A 24,347-nucleotide genomic window follows, 5' to 3' on the forward strand; every position below is an offset into this window, starting at 1 on the left:
GCTGTATTTTGTGGTGTGTGGGTTGCATCTTCTCAGGGGTATATATAATTTATTCACTTGAAAGGCCATACTTTACTTTTCCACATAATTCCCATTACTATTGAGGCATTTATCGTATCTTGGGACCAGCTTTTGTATGCCATCGTCAAAGAAGCTTGCCGCCTGATTAGACAACCACTGCTTCACATTCATCACCAAATCAGTGAAGTGTATGGTGAAAACATTATGAGTGATGGAATGGTGCGGAAATGGGTTAGGGCCTTTTAAGATGGCCGCACAAACATTCATGACGAGGAACGAAGTGGGAGACCTTCAGTCATTACCGATGAACTGATTCAAAAAGTGGACTGTAAAGTGAAATAGAACAGACGATTCACCATTTCATCCTTAGCTGAAAAGTTTCCCGCTGTCTCAAGAAGTGTTCTTTACGAAATTGTGTCCGAATGTTTAAATTATCGGAAATTGTGTTCACGCTGGGTGCCAAAAATGACGAAGTGAAAACGACCGTGAAGCAGTGGTTCTCTAATCAGGCGCCAAGCTTCTTTGACGATGGCATACAAAAGCTGGTCCCAAGATACGATAAATGCCTCAATAGTAATGGGAATTATGTAGAAAAGTGGAGTAAAGTATGTCCTTTCAAGTGAATAAATTATTTTTGGAAAAAATTTACTTGTTGTTTTTTTATGTCAAAACGGTACTTACTTTAAAAACACGCCTTGTATTATGTACCATCAATTGCATCTACCATCATGTCATTTTCAATCTGCATATTTCTAATGGAAATGATTGCTTTCCTCATTGATTCCTCTTTTCACATATTCACTTACTAACTGGCATTGAAGAACCGGAAAAATTAATGCCTTTGGATCTCATATTTTCAAAGTGCTCCATAAGTTTGCTGAATATCTAGTCGACTTCATTCATGGGAATGCAATAATTTAAGTTTATAGCAATTGATTGCGTCATACTAGCGGCTGCGTGCAAATCCTGGCGGTGGTAGAGAATTTTCGGAGACTGCCCATTCCCTGCTTGAATGTGGTATGGAGGACATTTCTAGCACAAAACTTCATGCGTTGGATGGGATGTTGAGCCGTGGTCCCCTTGGCGCCTTTCATTTAGAGCAGGCTAATTCTTACTTGGAGTTTCTCTCCACACTTCTTTTCCCTCATGGTGCAAATGACCTCAGCTGGCGGTCGCCTCCTCCAAATACTATACCTTCCAGCAGTCTAGCTATCACCTATAAGGCTCGTAATTAATTAAAGGATTGGAATGAAATGATTTCATGCCTTCATTCAAAGGCTATTGTCCAGCATCCAAGTACCGCAGACTCCCGATTATCCGGCTGTGGTTTATCAGGGTTACGGATTATCCGTGCATGATTTTCACTCTCGCTCAATTTTTTCCGCTATCATTATGAGAAAATAGAATCGGACGCAAAATCATCGGAATTACTGCATTACTGCTGTGATACACCGGGCGTATTTTTTCCGTTAAAATCCCCTTTGTAAGACGGAAGCGATCATGCGCTAGCTGCATTCACAGGAGCACCGTGTCCCTGTTTTCCAAGGCTCGCAGTGCGCGACCGCGCTCCATGATCACAGATACACATCCCGCAGCAGTTGCAACCCGGGCAACTTGTGCAAGATGCGACTATGTGGCGTGGTGCCTGATAGTGTAGTTTCCGATGTCACACAGTGGTTTTGAAGCATAGCATTTGCGCCGCCATTCACGGCACGGCCCACAGCATGGCAGAGAGTCATCTCGTCTGAAAGCGGCCTGAATTTCACGGCATCGTGACGTGAACGGCGGCCGGCAAAAAGTCGTTTCGTCAGAAAGCGGCCTCAATGCAGCACTGCCTATATTTCACGCCATAAACTGCGCAATGCCGGGCCAGATTGAATTGGGCGCCGTGGTGACCACGGCGGCCGTCAACAGCGCCATGCCGTCATCTGCGCGATTCGATTCGTTTAAAGACATCCTTAGACACGTATGGTTATTTGAAAGCACAAAGCACTAGCAGTTGGGGGAAGGGAAGATAGGAACAGAAAGGATAGGAGGAGAGGGGGTTCTCCTAATTAGCGGACGGATCGTTGGATATTCGGCTCTCCACTGAGCTTCAATGCAAAAAACATCATTTCGACTTTGGCCATATCTAATATTTAATTCTTCAGGTGAGAAAGGGTCTCATTCTAGATGTTTCAGGATCGATAAAAGGGAAATAATTTTTCAAGTTTCTAAGAATCCGATTATGTTTAGTTATGTGTGCTTCGTTCACTGCCTTTCCTGACTGATTGACAACAGCTGTAATCAAAACTAAGCGTTTTTGTTGTATCTAGCTGCTGTCCTACCTTCCCTCAATACCTGGGTGAGGGGTATCCAAAGGGAACCCATGACATGAAACATTTTGGCCAACTTGTAAGTTATACAGTACTATGGTTATACCGAAGCTACCCAGCACTCAGTTTGAAAACACTATCATGATAGGTTGTGTTTTGCAGTTGGACTTTTTTAAATCATGATTCCAGCTTTAAATATCGAATGAAGGAAAGGAATTTTAAAATGCCAAAAGCTAGTGATACCGTTCATACCAGGGCAAGTGAATTCAGCTCAGAAGGATTTTATGTGAAAGACAGAGTATTACTGTGCAAAGTTTGCGATAAAAGATTTGAATTTGAAAGATGTGACACGTTGTTAAAGCACATCAGTAGCGATACACATAAACGTGCGAAAGAAAAGGGACCTGCAAAATGACACCTATCATTTGAACACTCAGTCAAAGAAAGCGAGGGAGGAGCTTCATGTTGCTACTACTGAAGCATTTTTAAAGGCATTCTTTAGTGTTGAGAAACTTGACAATCCAAAAATTCTGGAATGGCTCTCGAAGTTTACACATGTAAGGTAGTGGGGATTTGGCATTTGCCGATCGTATTCGCCAAGACTACATACTTGAACCAATATAACTTGAACCATTTCTTTCATTTAGTTTTATTATAAATTTTGTACAATCAAAATTGTGTTAAATGTTATGTAAAATGCTTCATAAAAGTTTCAGTATTCATGAAATGTGTACCATAAAATAATAAAACACCTATAAACAAGGGAAAATTGTTATTGCTTTATAATAACACAACCAAGATTTTCTATAATGCCGAAATCACATGGTTTTAAAACAAATTTTAGCAAAAAATAAATCCACTCTCACAGACCTCTGTGTATTACATAAGCTCAAATACTTCAACTATCAAAGAAATCAATACATTTTAATAAATACACAACTGTCACCAAAATGCAATTCTTATGCCGATTGGCTGCCACTTGACTATCTGCCAGTGATGGTGCTGCCACCATCGGCAATTTGATTCCCATATACACGAAAAATAACCATCTTTCTATTTGGCTTTCTTGAATGGGGTCTCTATATAGCCAACTATACTTTCAGAATTACCTAAAACCTCCCAAAAATTAGATTTTCCGAAAAATATCGTTTTTTTTAGCATAATTCATTGTGAAGAGGTGAATTTGATGAGACAGAACCAACTTTAATTTGTTTATTGGAAGTTTTTGTAAGGCAGAAGTTTGTACATTGGGAGTATTTACAAATGTATTTGAAGAAGAATTTTGTGGGACCAATGGCATTTTTTTGTTCAGCGGAGTTACTTTTTTAGCTGGAGTTTGTAAGACAGAAGTTTTACTGTATGTTAGTAATAATAATGGGGAAATCATCACCCGTAATAGAAGAATGAGTGAGGGTGTGAAGTTGTTTGTTAAATGAAGGTTTCAAATTGATATCTTACTGTTATTACTGAAATTCCAACACTCTCATTAAGATTGTCTTGTTGTCAACCATTTTAGAATAATTCCTGCTTGAGGGAATAATGAATTCTTCTGATATGTTCTTTATATTTACTTAGATGAGTGATTATGTAAATATTTATATCTTTCCTGACTTTTTTTGTCTGACAAATGAAATAATCAGGCTTTTCCCGTGATGTGGTCTTGAAAAAATTGTATTTAATCACCAATGTGCTATCAGAATTGGAAAGTACATGCCTTTAAATTAAGCATTAAGTTAAAGTTAAGTATTGTATTTCAAGGATGTGAAGAGGTGCCAGTGAGCAAGCTTGTGCCTGGAGATCTGATTGCGATACCAGAAAATGGATGTTCTATGCCTTGTGATGCTGTGTTGGTGGCTGGAAACTGCATTGTCAACGAAAGCATGCTTACAGGTACAATGTTTACTGATCAAATGAAAAACTGTTTAGATGTTTCTTGCTCATCTCCCAGTGGTGTATGTCCTACTGATGACTTCTCAATAAATTGTTCTCTTTTTGTGCTTAAGGAACTCAATTTATTAATTTAATCAATGGGTTTATATGGCAGAAAAGTCTTTCACAGCTTTTTCTAATTACTTTTCATGTAGAAATATATACTTTCAATTTTCCACAATAATAAAATTTATTACGACCTGGGTTTCAAGTTGCTGCATCAACTTCAATGTGCAAATGGTGTGTAGTGCATTATATTTATATAATATTTAACTGGAGTGGGGGAAGTAAGGGGAGAATAAACACTTGCTGTTTTGATGGAGGTTATTTGGCACTTAACACTCACTTTGCAATTTGTGGAATATTACAATGTGGAAAAATTCCACTCCATCACACTTTCTCATCACATCTTCAGATTTTATAATTATTTTTCATTATTCTTGGCTATCATTTGTTTGAAAATTTTAGTATATGTGTAATCCATTGTGAAAGGAGATGAGGTTGGTGTGTTTTTGTCTAGAGTAGGCCTAGAGTATTTTCCCACCTTGTGTTTAGAGTAGGCTAATGCTAACTCCAGTTTTCTCTCCACCATTTCTCCCTTACTCTGTCTTCATGGCACAAATGACCTCAGCTGTGTGTTGTCTCCTCTTAATATCATACCGCAAATGCAAAAATTTATTTGCTGCCTGTGTTTGCTAGTTCTTGTTTCCATCATTATTCAGGTGATGTATGATACTGCAATCAAGCTTCTCCAGGTTTGCACCACGTTGTTTATTGCCGAGATGATGACAGTTTCACCTATTATCCTGCAAAACTTTTCAGGTAAGAAAAAAAGAAGGCCACTGGACTGAATATGCTGGCGATATTAGCAGCAGAACTGTCATCATCAGACAACAAACAATGTTGTGGAAGCCTGTAAAATATGATCGTATCATCCATGATGCATAATATGCTATTATCCATGATCGTAATATCCTTTTTGATGATTTATGATATTAATTTATATTTTTTGCTATACATCCCATGGAATTCTAATTTCTTGATTTTCTTTTTGATTCGTACATATTTCGCAAGATTTATGAAATACTTAATAATTTCCGACAATTTTTGTAAACTTTAAAAAAATTTCTTTCTGATTTTCTTTGTTGGATCCGTGACAGCAATGGAATAGCATTCATATTTTTGTTATTTGTGATTCCTTTGAAGGTGGAACATTAGTTTTACACATTATCTCTTTGGTATTGCTTTCATGGCAATCTATTAATCCATTATAGTTCTCCTTTCACTTTCCGATAATCACATGAGTAATCCAAGTGTTCTATAACCATTTTTTTAATCATTGAAATCAAATATTTTCTGAGTATGAAGAATTTTGTTTCTCAACCGCTATATATTTTTCATTTATCGTTTCTAGTCTTATTTTGTTTTTAAGAGTGCAATTTGGCTAAGGAATTTCAGACCCAAAATAGCCTTGTTTATTAATTTACTAATGTGGCTACAACAGAATAATGTAATTTTTTTTTGAAAACTGGAAAGATTTATTTTGAGGACCTTGAAATGTAGTTTAATGATATATGTACTTATTTAAAAACCATAAAGTAATAAAAATAGCATGGTAGTTAATGAAAAATAATAAAATTATTCTTGATGGCAGACTAGAAGTCAGCTTTTCCAGCTTGTAATTTTTTTTCTGGAAAACTGGAAAGATTAATTTTGGGGACCTTGAAATGTACTCATGATATACTAATTAAAAACCCTTACAATAATTAAAATAGCATGGTATTAAATGATAAAATTATTCTTGATGGTAGACAATGCTTGGAATATTCCTATATTAATTCAGTAAAATGTTTTGTGTTCAACTGTTAACAACAGAATACCCAGTGAAAAGCCTAACATAGTGGCTAATTAAAACTCAGTGGGAAAAGATTGTAAAATATTTGCTCGTCGTTTTATTTATGTCAGCTGACAAAATTGTTCATGCTAATAAACATTCTGTCTTATCTACTTAAAATATTGTTCATGCTAATGAAACAATTTTTTCATGAGTTGTGTCCTGGAAGAGCACTTAAAAGCCAATATTTTCATGGATGGATAAAAGAGAAAGGGAAGATGAATAAAGATTTTTTATATTGATTGTGACAGCTAAGATAATTTTATTTGTAGGGGAGATTTTAAAAACTCTTTTGTACCTATCATTTGCGTATTGCTGATGAGAATTTCATATTGGTTAACGAGCTTGTCAGCTGAATTTGGATAAACAAATTGTTAACTGATACATTGCTTCAAATTGCAACAGACTCCCGATTATCCAGCTGCGGTTTTTTCCGTGTTGCAGATTATCCGTGCTCAAGTTCACCCTCCTTGGATGTTCTCCTGTTGATGTTTTTTTGATAAAAAAATAAAATCAGGTGTAAACGCACCAGGGTAGCTGCATTTTAATGCAAGCCTACTATGGGCTTATTATTTCCATTAGACTCCCCTTGGTAAAATGGAGTTCTTTTTTTATTTACTAGCTGACAAGAAAAGTTTCAAGTTCACTTGGATGTCTCAGTGATCACAGATCTGCGTCCCACAGCAGTTGCATCCCGGGCAACTCGTGCGAGATGTGACTAGGCGGTGTGGTGCCTGACATCGTAGTTGTTAGCGTCTCGCAATGTTTTGAAACATTTGTGCAAACCGCTTTTCTGAATCTTTGATCTGGTGTTTTCGGAAACCAGGTATTACATGAAGCAGTAGGAATACAAGTACAATCATGTTATTGCCGCTAAGAAGGTTGAGAATGGGAAAAGAAAGCTCTGAACAATTTCGGAAAGCAATCTCAAATAACAGACAATGTGCGTTAGTAATAATAATAATAATAATAATAATAGTTTGTTTGATTTACGTTTCTTATGAAAATTATAAGAAATTAAAGTGTAACTTTGGAGTGTTCATGCTTTCCGATTATTCCTGCCGCCTCTTCCCATTGTTAGCCCGGATAATCGGGAGTTTGGTGTACTAAAACTTTTATGGTCTGTGTTTGCCAATGTGATTTTTAGGAATCCACGTCAAGATTTTCAAATGGCCAACATTTCCTCTCCTATGCTGGAGACATCATCATAGCTAAAGACCGTGTCGCATGTATTTAGCATTAATTTAAAGGGGTTGGGTGCTGGCAGCAAGTTTTGCAGATGTCTTTCTCTCTGGAAATGACTGGAAGTCATGTTTCGCTAACCTTCTGTCCGTTGTTTCTATTGAAGTTATTTCTATGCATTTTAATTTCCAAGGCCTCCCGGAAATTAAGACACCAAGAATCAAGACTTGAAGAAGAAAAGATCAAAGGGCAGAAAAAGCCCTCCTGCCATACTTGAAAAGAGTCACTGGTAAAATATCCGGAATCTAATGAAAGCATGAGATAAAATCGTGTCTAAGCCACGCACACAGTTAAGAGAGATTATCTGGATGGATGGAGTTCACCTACAAGTGGAGACCATGTACCTTTCCCCGCCTTTTTCAATGCCATATTTTATATGGTATTAATGGCAAATGTCGGAACTTGTAGTGGTTGTCTTAATGGGCCTAAGTTTGACTGTAATTAATTAATTTTCATGCTGTACTTTTAACATGCCGTATATAATTCCCAAATAGCTCCCACTCCATCAAATGAGCACCCACTCTTTTTAAATTGATATTCAATAAATTTATGGCCATTAGCCCTGATGAGATTCCCAGCAAAGGAGAACAAACATTGGCAATTTTAAAATCTTGATGCAGGCTACCCCATAAGTCATCAATATTGATCATACATTTTAGTATGTTGTTTGTATGGTAATACTCGAAGAAAGTCTAACTCAATCACTAAAAATATTTTCATATGCTTTTGTTTGGGCGAGAGAATTTTTTTTCAGCTCGTGGTCTTATTTTGAGCCTATTATAGTGGAAGGAAGACCAAGTCATGATTTGGTAAGCCTCTGTAAATTGATTTCTTTTTCGAGAGGTGGTAGTCCTACTACAGAAATTCGGTTGTCTGTGTTTCATTAATCTTTTAATGGGATGTTTTTCTTACTATTTTAGTGGATCTTTGTGCATGGGTCACTTTGGCCACGACTGCTAATTCAATTTTCAACTTTTATGGAGAAGGCAATTGCTGTTTATGGTAGACCCATGATGTTACAAAATTGCACAATGAGGAACAGTTTTCTCAGGTCCTGATGAAAGTTCCATGTAAAAGCATAAGGAAGCTTTGCTATTGCAAAATTCCACATTCACAAACTAGGTCAGACTTGAGTAAATTTTCATATGAATCAGAGAATGGTGCAGCAAGAATGATGACAAGTGGAGGGAAGAGGACTAATAGGGGATGAGACTTAAAGAGGAATGCAAAGGTAGACATGTGGTATGTCAAAACCTGAAATTGCACTAAGCCGTGACATAGTTGCTGCTGAACGTAATCTCGTGACTTTCTAAATATTTATTTTTTCTTTATAACAATTGGAACTCAAGTTACTCTCGCTTGTGGCAAATTAGCACCAAAGATACCATCAACAGGGTTGGCAGTCTGCTGTCAAATTTACCTATGTTTGCTGTCGATATATCACAACTGAGTAATTTTTTTTACCAATCATTTTCCAATAAAAAATTTTAAATGAACAGAGACCACGTCGTTCCTGCTTCCCCTGTCCTGGCCTACCACACGTCACTCGGTGTGGCAGGCATACTGCTTATTTCCATTCAGAATTTAATAAGTAATGTTTTTGCATGAATGTGCTAACCAAGTACACAAATTGGCCGGACGTAACATTGAGCAATCATTTCCTGAATAAAGCACGTTACCGTCACCAATTAAAATATAAATGCATAACCCATCATATTGTTGGGTGTTGGTTTTTTAAGGTAGGCAGGTGGTATAGCTTCATTTCCATGAGAAAAAATAAAAGTATATTCAACAGAGTATGTGCCATAAACAATAAATTAAAGTCGGGAAAAATTAACGCAACCAAAAAAATTTTTGGTTATATGATTAAATAAGTAGAGGTTACCTGTCAAAATGATGGGTATGGTCCTTCTATTTTAAAATAATGCTTTTTTAGCTGTGAATGGAAAAATAGAAGAATAATGTGCAAGACAATAGCCATGGATTTGAATATGCTTCAGAACATTTTGAATTAGGGTGCCAAATTCAAATCTTTGCCACTGCTTAATGCAGGTTCCAAAGTAATGACTTTATGAATTTGGTTTTCGATACTTGTTCCATCGGCCAAGATCCAGAGTCCCGAGAAACTGGGTACCAGAGCTGACCAAAGCGTACTTATATAATTTCTTGCTTATGGTTTGTGTAACTGGCACTAACCAAGGAACAAAACGATATAAAATCTAAGGCAATAATTTTTTAAGATAAATTAATGAAAATTAACCAAAATTTTATTAAAAAAGGTAAGAAATTTGAATTGCCAGCAACTTTTTTGTTTTTTGGTTTAGTATTAATTTTCTTTTACATCTCATGAATCAGTAACTAATGTCTTTTAATTTTTTTATAAGTGCCTCTATGAATTCTATGCATTCATGTTGAGTTAAAAAAACTGTCAAACTTAATAATATCATTTCATGCATTGCTGTTCATGAAATAATAATTTTGTTCCTTTGAGGTAATCAATTTCCATTGATTCTGAAATTGTGACTCCACGTGGTAAAAAGCTAGCTCTCAGACTACTCTTGCTATGAAAAATGGTTCTTGAATACTCCTCAAAGTTTTTTTTAGATATTTAAGAGTTTTCGTCAGGTATGCATGAGAGCTCTCTTAATCACTCTCTATGTTTCCTGGTTTAGATGCCTATTTTGCTTCAGAAATGGCATCTTTTATCCTAAAGAATTAGTCGTCTGTCTATAGCTGTCATGTACTAACCCAAAAAAATCTTTCAATTGCAATTCTAATTCTCATCTCTAAAATTTTTTTCTGTGATGCATCTCGGAGAGTTTTATTGCTTCTTGCTAGATCACCATGCTCATTCTGCAGCACTTTTGTAATGTATAGATGTACATACTTCGTTTAGTTAAGTTTAGGTAATTAATCACGGATCATGGTTTTTAACAGTATTTTAAAATGTTAATCAGGGGAGTAATGGATTTGGGAATTATTAGCATAATTTTTTAGCTATTTTTGGTTCTGAAAGTGGCCTATGGTGAATGCAGGAAAATGAGGTATCATTGTAAATAACTATTCATTATACCTCAAGGTTAAATCTATTATTTCATCTATCTTGTTCTTCCCACCTGGTATTCTTTTTAACTCCAATTTTCCGTACCTTGCTCTATAGATTTTATACTTAAAAGCTGTTATTTTAACTTTTTCACTGACCATTCAATATTCATTTTTCTTTAGGGTGGTTACTGTTAAATATGACATTTTTAATAGCCCTTGTAAATTATTTTTTCATTTTATATTGTTTTAGATGCATTATACCATGATTACAGTTTTAATAGGCCCTCGCTTCACGATATCCCTCTGTTCTAGGGGACTTATCATAAAGCTAATTCCAATGTGTGTTGAGTCACCATTATTTACGAACAAGGAATCAGTTTAAAGACCATTAGGGAATGTAGATGTAGTTATTTTTTAAAACATGTTTCATAAATTAATCAACAAATGAATAACGTAATTAATGACATTGTAGAAGTAGAAATAAAATAGGCAAAATTAGAAATGCTAAAACGTTTTCCAAAAATCAGGTCAGATAGTATGTCTGAATCCATCGTAATTTGGACTCATTGTTAACCCATCTACTGTAATTGAAAAATGACTTGGCATTTTGATGTTCCTTTTTCAATCTTAGGCTTTCATGTTGTTTTATAGTGGGTCTGCTGATTAGCTTTCATAGTTACAAAGGACAAAGTTTATTGATTGGGGCTACATTTTTGTCTTCACTCAAAAAATATTATTTGGTATTACAACAGACTCCTGATTATCCGGCTGTGGTATATCCGTGGTGCGGATTATCCATGCATGATTTTCACTCTCGCAGAATATTTTCAACGATCTTTATAAAAAAAATAAAATCAGATGCAAAATATCTGGAATTACTGTTTTTTAATGCTAGGATACGCAGGGCGTATTATATCCATTAGACTTCCCCTTCGTAAAACGGAAGGGTTTGTGTGCTACCTGCATTCAAGGGTCTTCCGTGTTCCTGTTTTTCAAGCCTCGCGGTGCACGATCGTGCTCCATGATCTCGGATACATGTCCCGCAGCAGCTGCAACCCGGGCAACTTGTGCGAGACGCGACTGCGTGGTGTGGTGCCTGAAAGTGTTGCTTCCGATGTCGTGAAGTGGCTTTGAAGCATTCGTGCAAACCACTTTTCTGTATCCATTATCATGGAGCCTCGGATGCCTTTTTTTCGAAACCAGTTCATATATGGAACAGTAATGATACGAGTAAATCCTTATTATCGCTGCTAAAAAGATCGCACTCTGGCGAAGAAAGCTCACAATGAGTCCGGGAAACACTCTAAAATAACAGAATAACTGTGTAAATAGTATAATATTGTTTGTTTTACGTAAATTATGAACATAACAAGACATTTAAGTGAAAGTTTGGGTTATCTGTGTTTTTCTATTATTTGTCCCGTCTTTCCCCATCATTAGCCAGGGTAATCGGGAGTGTGCTATATTTTGAATGTGAATCTATTAATTTTCATCTTCCTTTTAGGGGAAAGTGTTCCTGTTACAAAAACACCGCCAACCCACTCAGAAGAGCCGTATGAGCCTGAAAATCATAAGCGGCACACACTATTCTGTGGCACACAAGTCATTCAGCCAAGATACTATGGAAGTGACAAGGTAATGAAATAGTGTCAATCCATTACTTAGGGAATGAAAAATATCAATTCTTTTGTAGGCATTCATTGCTCATGTGAAGTATTGTTGTAAAATAAGTAATTTTGGAATTCATTGGTAATTTCAACACATGCTACATGTAATGAGTATTTCTTGGGGATAGAGGCCATATGAATATCATGAGTAACATTGCTGAAATCAGAAATATTTAATAAAATGCCATTTTTGTTCTCCACGTGGTTTCTAAGAAAAATTTTGTTTTTGAATTTGAAATAGGTAATTGGTGTTTAAAAAATGAAGAAAACAAGTTAACTTCATTCATTAATTTATACAGTTAATGTTTAATTTGAATTAATAAAATAAAAGGAAAGTAAAATTTTCTACGTAGTCTTTGATTGTCACAATATTGTCAAAAAGCTACTTTAGGTGGCCTTTGTCCTTAACCCTTTCTAACACAGAGCTGTTTATGGGAGAAATCAAATTTCAAGATTTTTCATTTTGAACACTTGATAATTTTACACTCAATGATAACTATCCTGGCAGCTAAATATTTCGTCATTAAAGTTTACACTACAAAATAATATTTAGTTAAGGTATCTCCTAAATAGAGCTGAAAGTTTATACATTTTTGATATTGCTTAGAAGCAACATTGGGTTGTATAGGGTTAAGTGAGATGCAATATTCTGATAATAATAACAATCCGTGCGGCCATGGTGGTCTTGTTTATGGTGGTTCCCAGGGATAGCTGCAGTGCTCAACTTGTTATTACAACTCATGTTTGACACATGCTAATCATTATTCATGAGCGGTTTAACTCTTTTTCTCATTTTGAAAAATTCAAATTAAGAAAACAGCTGTAAGATTTTTTAGATAATTTTTGAATCTTGAATATTTATGGTATTACAGGGAAGTCTTGGTTTAAAATTTCCCATTCCTACTGATATGCATACATTGTGCTTGTATGAAACTTGGATACAGTAAAACCTCTTTACATCGTAATGGAGGGGATCAAAATTTGGGCAATTTGATGTATGGAAGTTCACTATAGAGAGGTTTTAGTGATAGGCACCATTTTTTCATTTCCTTCGGAAATGAAAGGCACTGCTGTCTTTTAAACCATAGTATTTATGTGTTTGAACAAACATTCATGCATTAGTGAACATATATTTATTATTTAATGATAACAGAAAGCGAGTGCCACTGCATGATTTGAGAGAAAACAATGTGAGCTCTCTTAATGCAACAGTTACTTAAAATTATTAGGATAGTTGGATACCTTTTTTTTCTTATTTACTGCTAGGTGTGCTATCATATGAAACAAAATGGCTATAACTAATGGTTAACATGAAAATTACAGCTTATTAAAGGTGTGTATAAGAAAAAAAAAGTGAAACATTTATCGCTGAAAATGTCATTCCATGGGCATAATCGTGGCTGCATTAATGGTCTTTAGTTATTTCGGTACGATTTGCGGAGGCAGTTAGGCCGTCTCGAGGGTGTCTCCTTATTATGATAAGTGGAGGTTTTACGATATAAAGAGGTTCACTATATAGAGGTTTGCCTATAAATTTACGTGTAAATCTGACGGGGCTGTAGAGGTGGTATGAAGTATGGAGGTTTACGATGTAAAGAGGTTCACTACATAGAGGTTTTACTGTAATTGGTTTTGTTGAGATGTAGTGATTTTTGTTCAAATAAAATTGTAGTATTAATATGGAAATTTGAGGGAATTGTAATTTTTGTCCTTGATTCAGTATGTTTTTATAATTGATTGTTTCAGGTCCTAGCTGTTGTCACTCGTACAGGATATGCCACTGCCAAAGGGGAGTTGGTGAAATCCATTCTGTTTCCTCAGCCTTTGGCTTTCAAATTATATGAAGATTCTATGAAGTTCATTCTAGTTCTTTTCTGCATAGCTGCCATTGGAATGACTTACTGCATTAGGTTGTTTTTGGCTAGAGGGGTAAGTTGTATAACATAAGGTTATAATTACCTCCTTTTGATAGTGATAATTCCTGTATGTTTTTGTCATCTACTTTTCATTAATATTTTGAATTTTGCTTTTTCATGTTATTTTCCTAACCACGGTCATAAAGATGGCAATTTTTTTACGCATTTGTATGTGTATGCATAACAATGCATTTCATTTTTGTTTCCAGGCTGATACAGAAACTATAATTCTCCGGACATTAGACATCATAACAATTGTTGTTCCACCTGCCCTGCCTGCTGCCATGACAGTTGGCACTGTGTATTCACAAAGCCGTTTGCGTGAACAGGGAATATTTTGTATATCCCCTCCAAGAATAAATGTTTGTGGCAAAATTAAACTGGTTTGTTTTGATAAGGTAAGTGGAAAATAAACTAGGGCGATAGGTATCTTTACATGGAGACTGATTATTTTATAGCTAAGGTAATGACTTATATTGGGGTTATTCAAGTATTACGTCAGAAAGCAGAGAGTTAGGACTGTGAAACTGTCGTGCAAGTGACTTGTTTTCAATTCCCCAGTCATTTATGAAAGTAAGTCATATCATTTGTAGGAAGATGTCAAGCTATTCATGGTGTGAGTGAGGGAGACTTGTTGCATTATATGTATTCTTCATTCTTTTTTTTAAATTTTATTTATATTGCAATTCATTCCTTGTAAGCATACATATATTAATTTCATTAGTGCGATCTTCCTAACATCTTCCTTCTAATTTACATGCATGTATTTAGCCCTATATATTTTTGGTGTTAGTGAGGGAGACTAAGTGCAATATAGGCTTCGTTATTTTTGTTTTGTTATTTTTTTAAGATTGCAATGCATTCCTTATGAGCATACATAAATTAATTTCATTAGTGCTATCTTCCTGACGTCTTCCTTCTAATTTACATGCATGTATTTTTCCCTAAATATTAGATTAACACTACAAAAAATTATATATCATTGCTCTACCTTCACCCCTGTGAAGAAAAGGAAGTCCTATCGTGTTTAGGTACCTTATCTAAATCCTCAACTCCAGGTATTGATGGGATTCCTGGCAGAATACTTGCTGAATGCAAACACTTATTGGTTAAACCTTTAACTCACTTAATTAACACCTCGATGTCCACTGGTATCTTCCCAGACCAACTGAAGCCTAGCCGAATAGTACCCGTGTATAAAAACAAGGGTGACAAAAATGATGTAGGCAACTACCGACCTATCTCTCTATTGCCTCAGCTATCAAAAGTATTTGAGCGTATTTTTTATAACCGGTTGATCTCTTTTTTAGAAAAGAATGCAATTCTCTCTGACTCTCACTGGGGTTTTCGCAAAGGTAGGTCGACAGGCAATGCTCTTCTGGATGCCTGGACTTTCATCTCAGAGTCATTTGATAATGGAGACAAAGTTTCTGCTCTCTTCATAGACTTCTCTAGGGCATTTGATATGGTTGTCCATCAAACCCTCTTAAAAAAATGTTGTAACTATGGAGTGAGAGGTAATGCATTGGCATGGTTAGATTCATACTTGAGAAACAGAACTCAGCTAGTTGAACTAGTATTACACGACTCAGTGGGAAAATCCAACCCTAAGGTGATAAACGTAGGTGTACCTCAAGGCAGTGTTCTTGCCCCCCTTTTGTTTCTCATATATATCAATGACCTACCTTCATTTATACACGAAAACAGCAACATTAGACCCATCATGTATGCAGATGATGCAAACTTCCTCATATCAGCGAGTAATATGACTGATCTACATTGCCAATGTCAGGAGGTATTGAACTCAGTGTGGACATGGAGTGCCGCAAACAAACTAAATTTGAATACCTCAAAAACTCAACTCTTGCTATTCAATAATGATGCTTCTTTTAATCAGTTGATGTTAAACAATGCCCAACTCTATCCTACTACTAACACAAAATTCCTAGGTCTAATAATTGAAAACTCTGGTTCTTGGTCTATATATGTCAATGAACTTTGTACAAAATTATCTACAGTCCTATATAGTCTGAGATTACTTACCAACTCACTATCCCATAAAGGACTAATGACCCTGTATCACTGTAACTTCTTAAGTATAGTTAATTATGCCATTGAATTCTGGGGGTCAACAATTACTCTCCTAAACAAAACGTTTCTCCTGCAGAAGAGGGCACTCAGAACCATTTTGGGTATACCTAGAAGAGAATCATGTAGACCACTGTTTGTTAAGCTGGGAATTCTCACGCTTCCTTGTCTCTATATATTTAAACTATGTGTACTAGTTAAACTCAACCTTCATAGACTAAAGCTAAATCAGGATATACATAATCACCAAACTAGATCACTTACATCCATGCACATAACCCTCCACAGACGAAAACTTTCCTACACAAGCCCCATAGCTATAGGCTCAAAAATATATAATTCACTCCCCCCCAAACTTAGGAGCATCTCCTCAATGAACAGATTTAAAGCTGACCTAAAAAGATATCTTGTAAACAAATCTTACTACAGCATCCAAGAGTTCTATATTGATCCCTAAAAATATGTATAAATGTATGTGAATGTTGATATATTGTGTTCAATTGTTTAGTGTTACATCTACTGTTCAGTATGTTACATTTTTATGATTCACTTAACTTCCATGACGTGTCCTATATCTATATTCTGTGGCTCACTGTAATATATGATCTTTTGGACAAATAAAATTATTATTATTATGCATGCTTACAAGAGGGAGGGGGGGGGGGGTCAAAATATACCAAAAATGTGCTTGCGTAATACTTGAACTCCCCCTTGGCTTTTAAATTTTTAATTAATTTTAAATGTTGATCATTCAAAAATTTGCTGATTGCTCTTTATTTTGAATATTTTCATCATACAGACTGGCACACTGACAGAAGAGGGACTCAGTTTGTGGGGAGTGCTGGAAGTGAAATCAGGCTCCTTCTCGTACCCATTTTTGGCTCAGACAAGGGACTCACCGGGATCGGACCTGGATCCATTCTCTCCTCTCACCGTGGCCCTTGCAGCATGTCACTCTCTTACACAGGTGCAAGGAGAGCTGACTGGGGACCCCCTTGACCTCAGAATGTTTGAGGCCACTGGATGGGTGAGTCTCAATCTTCACTTAATGCTTGTTCTCATCCGATTTGCAAGGTTGCAGGTTGTTCGTTTTGTGGGCGGTAATACAGTCAGTCTAAGCAAAGTGTAAAATGGTGTGTTTATTCTTAATTGCGATTGCGGTTTTTGCAAAAATTTCTGCAAAATGAATTCTTGCGTAGGTGCGCAAGGCATGGTTTGACTTAACATAATGGTTTTCAGAAACCTTAAAAGTGATTTCAAGGCATTTTTCCGTGTAGAACTCAGAGTTTTTGTCATCACTTTTTTCACCGAGTTCACAGTAATTTTGGTTCCTGTAATTGCGACGATGTTTCAGCGATGATGATGATGCCCAGGCGATGCTCGCCCGGGCGACCACCATAGCGAAGCCGAAAAGCAAATGCTGGAAGATACAAAAATGGAGAAGGATTTACGTCACTGCTGCTATTGTTGTCGATGAAGACAGGAACTCGTATTTATGCGATAGTTTGGCATTCCCACCGTAAAAAATGCCCCAGATATGATACGCTAACATTTTTTTTTGCGTAGGAATTGTGAGGTCTAGGAGCCGATATTCACTATTTACATTGTTTCTAATGGGATATTATGCTTCGATTAACGTCATTTCGTTTATCGTCACATTTTTCAGGAATGGTAAGTGACGTTAAACGAGGACTCACTGTATTTTATAATTATATATATCTTTTGAAGATAATTCAAAGATTTCGTGAAGTACCATTTTTGACAAGTTCTATTTCTATCAACCACAGGTCGTCCCTTTATTCCTTCCAAACCTGCTCGTTGAGCCATGCGGTACATGACGTAGTTATAAGAAATTCTGGTTCAATTACCTGGCTCAATTTTCATTTACTTTTTACTGGTTAAGAAAATTGGAGTTTACAATATCCTTTGAAAATTGAGATCACTGTGGGTTAATTGCGTGAATGCAAGAAGGCATGTTTGTGGTTTGAAAAAAAAAATATTATTTGAGACGAAAATCACCTATTATTTGAGATGTAAAATGTGACATATACAAAAATTCATGATGTGAAAAGTATACAGTAGACTCTCGTTAATACGAAGTTTACGGGACCGAAAAACCAGGGGTTTGTAGTAACTAATTTTGTAAGAACCTTTAATTTAGGAATCATCAAAAAAAAGTGCACAATATACCCGATTAAATTACGCGCCAGTACGTAAAAACAAGAAAATTCGTTTCAGTTTCTCAATTGAAGAATGCGGCATGATGCAATCGAGGGTTGACATCTTCCCGAATACAGTAAGTCCTTGATATACGAACTAGATGCGTTTCGAGACCTTGTTCGTAATATGATGAACCTACAGTTCGGCCGCCGAGAATTGTCCGCTGACAGGCAGGAAGGTCTAGTTCGGGGTAGGGAGCCCGGTTGCCAGGTAAGAAAGCGAAGCGCCTACATCACTTGTAAACAAAAGGGTTCGGGTAAGAAAGGAGCTGCAAGGGGCTACGAGCGTGAAGGACCTAGAGGAAGAATCCCTTGTTTTGGAGATTCGAAGAAAGGGTTTGTTTTGGTGGTTAATGCTTGTTTCGGTGTTTCATCTGCATGTGACAACGTTGTGTGACTATTCGAGGGTGTGAGGTACATTTTTGGGCAATGATCGGCAGCAAACCGAGCTGGCGAAGGGTTCTCCTCCTTTTGCGCTGTCATCGGACAACTCTTGCCCGCCGGACTGTATGCAAGGCATCGAGGAGTACGGTTATCCTGCAGAATGCAACACTGCATCACAATAGTGTGCTAACTCATGATTGTGACGTACTGATCTAGCTGGGCGAGTGACGCAGCTTGAGCCAAAAAAAAATCGCTCTCAGAGGTAAGGAAGAACGGGCGAAACAATGAACAGTTCCTAACTTAAGAACAGATTAAATGATTTTTTGTTCATATTATGCCCAAAGGATGAGTTCCTCTACACACCATGTCGCAATGACGGAATCGAAAGGCGCCTAATTCGAAATTTGAAATTTTTGAATGCTCGTATCTCTGAAAGTTCGCAAATTGAATGTGCGCTGGAAGGAGACTAACCACATGACCAATTTCTGAGCGGTTTCAGTGGGTAACCATGATTCCACATGAATAAAGCTTATTATATGATGTTGCGTGTATACTGGAGAAAGAACCATAATTGGTGCTCTTGGGCACATTACCTGAAGAGAACTTAAACGTGGCACAGTCATTAAAACTTAGTGTAGTGTATATCCACCTAAATACCATTGCTTATTCGTGAAACTTAGTAATAGATTGCATTTTGCAACAGCCGGGACCGGGGCTTACGTTGGTAATTTCGTATTAACGAAATATTCTTAATAACATTTCTTTTACCAAAGATTGGATAGGCCTTTTCGTCAGGACCAACGATTTGCTTCATAATAACGAGAACTTTGTAATAATGTTGTTCGTATTAACGAGAGTCTACTGTATTTGTCCTCTGATAATTATAGACTTTGGTAATACACTAGTCCAATAAGCAGTCACCTAGTATGTTAATTATGAGTTACAATATGGTATTAAATTGCTCTGTGGATTAGCATGCTGATGATTTATAGTACAAGTGAATAATGGATGGGTCGAATCCATAATTTTCTTGAATCTCAATCGAAAATCATATGATTAAGATGTTTGTGTTGAATCTGAATCCATCTTCACAAAATTCTAATCAAATATCCACTTACCTACCTACAGTGGCATTTGTTAATCCATCATAATACTGCCAGGCAAATGTTAAGCATTAAGAATGGGGGAAGAAGCATCTTAACTAAGTTTGTGCATTCACCATTGGTGTGCTAGGAAATCAGAATCTGGCCTATGCTCTATAGTCTGAATGCCTCTATTTATGTTGAATTATGACATTTTATGTATTAAAGTCCTGTAAGACTTGAACTGATACCCAATTAGTGCAGATCGCTTTTGCAGCTTTATTGCTGTTGTCAATTCATGAGCTAAACATTGACTTATTGCCAGCAAATTGGCATCTTGCACTCAGCACAATGCAATTTATGTTAGTGTAAAAGTCGTCAAAAACAGCAAAAAAATCAGGCAGTAGGTGAGCCACTGATTGGTATATTCTAATATTACCTCACTGCTGCCACCCCATTTCAAATTATGGTTCTGCCATCTGCGTCCCTTTATCCAAACCTGGTAGATTCTAGGGAGAAACCTGCCTATTCACAATAATTTACTTGTTATTAAAAATAATAATTTATTTCCATGAAGCACCCACCAATTCACATTAATACTCAGACAATTCAACCACAGCACAATATTTCCTCTGCGCACTCCAGCTAACTATTGGGAAAACAAACTCAGGAAATTACTATGATTAATTTTATTGCCACTGCATCAAAAACACATATTAAAACAGCATGATAAAACACACAAGAAACCACGAGCGTTTTCAAGTACAGTACTGACAAGCACAATCAGGTGTTAACTCAACTTGGTGCCAATTACCGTATTTCTCCCCCTTTGAATATAGTCCTACCCCCCTAATTTTGAGGCTTCAGTTTTGGGAAAAATTTATAAAATGCATTTGAAAATAGTCCCCCCTTTACTTTTACCATGAACATTTTTGGAAAAAAAGAGGGTACTGTATTAAGATAAATATGGTAATTAAAACAGCATTTAGAAAACATCTGAATTCATCATCCTTTTTTGAAGTCATCATTCATTGTTTTGCATGGTAAAAGCAGGAAGCAAAGATTGTTTACTTGCTCACTACTGCCTGTAATAGACAAGAAAGCTGTCAAGCTATATTCTATGACAGTTTTTCATCTTGAACACAGAAGTCAACACTGTTGAAGATACATACCTCAAGTGCTACCACTGAATACCCGAACTTTTTAGGCTAATATTCAGGGCCTCCTTATCAAGAGCTCAGAGAAATCATTCTCTGAATTAAACAATATTAACAAAAAGACCACTTTCATTATCTTAAGATACATCGTCATCTTTTATTAACTTTCATAGTATGGTCAGGAGATGAATGTAGCAAATTATGATTGAAGCATTTCTCTCTAAAAGCAACGGAAGAATTTTAGGAAAAAGTTGATGGATGTTAGTACATATTTCCTTTTGGTGGCTCGTTCCAGTTTCTTCTTTCTTGCTTCATTCACAGGAAACTGAAGGAAGCCTACTTCTGAAAGCTAAAGTACAAGGTATTAAAATGAATTATATACAGTACACTCCCTATTATCCGCTAATGATGGGGAGAGACGGCACGAATAATCGAAAAACACGGATAATCCAAACTTTCACTTAAATAATTTCATTCATACTTTCTTGTAATGTTCATAATTTACGTAAAACAAACAATGTATTATTATTTATGCAGTTATTCTGTTATTTAAGAGTGCTTCCCGGACTCATTGAGAGCTTTCTTTGCCAGTTCGCGATCTTTTAGCGGTTGGTTGGCTTTTGTATGGTTGTACTCATGTTATTAATTGCTCCAAATAAGGCCTGGTTTCGAAAACCATGCATCCGTGGCTGTGTGATCATGGATACAGAAAAGTGGTTTGCATGGATACTTCGAAACCACTGCTCAACGTCGGAAACTACACTGTCAGGCACCACGCCCCGTTGTCGCGTCTCGCTCAAGTTGCCCGGGTTGCAACGGCCGCGTGTCGTGTATCTGTGATCAAGGAGCGCGGTCGCTCACTGCGAGGCTTGGAAAACAGGAACACGGTGCTTCCGTGAATGCAGCTAGCACGTGATCACTTCCGTTTTACGAAGGGGATTCTAACAGAAATAATAAACCGGGTGTATCCTAGCATTAATGCTGTAATTCCGATAATTTTGTGTCAGATTTAAAAAAATAAAGATCACGGAAAAAATTGAGTGAGAGTGAAAATCATTAATGGATAATCTGCAACCCGGATGAACCGCAGCCAGATAATCGGGAGTCTGCTGTACATCCATTCCGAGTATTTGTATGTATGTCTTTGTAGGGTAACATTTTTAAAGCTGCATTATATAAAGTAAGCTTACCTGTGGAATCCTTTACCTTTCTCATAGTGTTTTATTTTATGCTTGAATGTATTACATTGCATTAACATAGTGTTTGAACCATGGGGAGAGGCTGCACGAATAACCCAAACTTTCACTTTAATTACTTGTCATTTTCATAATTTAAGTGAATCAAACAATCTATTATTGTCTATGCACATTGTCTGTTACTTCAGATTGGTTTCCGGTATCATTAGGAGCCTTCTTTTCCCGATCACAATCTTTTTAGTGGCGATAACGTGATAGTACGTGTATTCCTTCTGTTCAATATAACCCTGGTTTCTGAAAACCACGCATCCTTGGCTGCGAGGTCACGAATACAGAAATGTGGTTTGCACGAATACTTCAAAACCACTGCACAACGTCGGAAACTACGCTGTCAGGCACTATGCCACGTAGTTACATTTCGCTTGTCATCCCACTGGATGCAACTGCTGCGAAGGTGGATCCGTGATCATTGAGTGCGATCACTCACCACGATGCTTGGAAAACAGGAACACAGAACTCCCGAGATGGCAACTGGTGAGCAATCACCCCATTGGAGAGCAGCGGTTATTGGAAAACAGGTCTTATGGCAAACTGTCTGCACAAGCAAGTGCCTGGCTATGACTGATGCTATCTCTACTCCCTCTTCCCCTGTCGCCTTCACTTCTACTCATCTGCTTCCACTATTCCCTTCCTCTCCAGTTTGACCGCGACTAGTCTCGGCGTAAACATGCCTGAGTGTGACAAAATCTCAGGTTCCCATGGGCCCTATTCAACAGCATTCAACAGCATTTGAGGCCAATAATTGCACATTTGCCATGAGAAATATAAATTTAATGATGGTGGGGAAGATTTTTCTTAATTTACGATTGGTAAACCATAGAAGAATCTTCTAGGTACTCAAGAGTTTTTTCGTGCCACTGATCGTCATCTGCAATGTTAGAGCAGACATCCAATTAATGTTGAAACATTCCTTTTCAGCATCTAAATAAAATAATCCTATTTTACGAAGGGAATTCTAATGGAAATAATAGATCTGGTATGGCCTTGCATTAAAATTTAAATATCCTGCTGCTTTTGCGTCCTATTTTCTTTTTGTTATAAAGATCGCAAAAACATCAAAGGATTTTGAACTTGTGCATGGATAAACTGCACCCATGTAATCAGGAGTCTGCTGTGTATCAATAATGTTGACAGTTCTAGCTGATTATTATTTTACCTTAAAATTGAATTCTGTAATTTTTTTTTCAGGAGTTGGAAGAAGTAGCCCGTGATACAGCAAGATTTGATCTTCTAGTTCCTACTGTTGTACGACCCCGAAAGCCCATATACAAACCGGGGCCAATTGATCCTGCTTTGGGTGAATCTGTAAGTGTTTCAATCATTTTTAACTTGCACAGTTGAGAGAACATTGTCTAACCTATGTACTACTGAAAGAAAAATGTTGTAGATAAGAGTTTGAGATTAGCGTTTCATCACAGATATTTAAGCTAATGTACGTTATCCTTATACTCTTGTTAAAAAAGCAATTGGCTGTATCTATCTAGGAGAAAATCAGGCAGTCGTGATCATGGTCATTCCCTTATCAAGAATCATTACCTTATAAGGGTAATAATTAACCAATTAAAAGATAGGTACTTTCCCAATGTATGCTGGTAGTGAAGGCTGCTTGGGTGCTTCTCAGGGTAATCTCCGTCGTGGTCGCCAGAATCCTCAAGACTGAATGTGACCTCACAATCAGCCCTGAAGATGGAGTTTGATTCGTACCCCGAAACGTTAGCAGCCATGAAGGAGATTACCAGGTAGAGCCCTCGAGCAGCCTTCACTACCAAATTACCCAATAGTTTGCCCACCAAATATAGCTGGATGTTTTAAGGGTAATTTGTTATTTTCACCATAAATGTAGACTACCCAATCTGCTTTGTTGCTAAATTTCTGTTGTTCAAAGAATAAAATCATGAATATGATGCTAAGGGCAAAAGTTTTATGCAAATTGAAGTACAGAGTAATATGAATAAAACTGAAGTTTAGTCCATTCTTTAACCCTCTTAGTGCTATCCTTCTTCCTGGGGTACTGGCATTTTCTTAAAATGTAACAACTAGGAAAAAAAACAATACAAAGCTACATATTTTATTACATATCCATTATAGTTTTTTTTAACTACAGGCATCCCCCGAGTTACGTATGTCTCGAC

General features: G+C 36.8%; 1 protein-coding gene across 2 annotated transcripts in view; it reads left to right on the top strand.

Moving 5' to 3' along the window:
• Window positions 1-24,347, top strand: part of LOC124157211 (polyamine-transporting ATPase 13A3-like) — a 57,060-nt gene that overhangs the window by 8,668 nt on the left and 24,045 nt on the right. For both annotated transcript variants that reach the window (XM_046531757.1, XM_046531756.1), the window contains 6 exons: window positions 4,095-4,226; window positions 11,951-12,081; window positions 13,860-14,042; window positions 14,239-14,427; window positions 16,917-17,144; window positions 23,404-23,520. In XM_046531757.1, coding sequence (XP_046387713.1) covers window positions 4,095-4,226; window positions 11,951-12,081; window positions 13,860-14,042; window positions 14,239-14,427; window positions 16,917-17,144; window positions 23,404-23,520 — 980 coding nt within the window. The remainder of the gene's footprint in view (window positions 1-4,094; window positions 4,227-11,950; window positions 12,082-13,859; window positions 14,043-14,238; window positions 14,428-16,916; window positions 17,145-23,403; window positions 23,521-24,347) is intronic.

This window comes from Ischnura elegans, chromosome 4 (genome assembly GCF_921293095.1).
Source record: "Ischnura elegans chromosome 4, ioIscEleg1.1, whole genome shotgun sequence".
Lineage (NCBI taxonomy): Eukaryota > Metazoa > Arthropoda > Insecta > Odonata > Coenagrionidae > Ischnura > Ischnura elegans.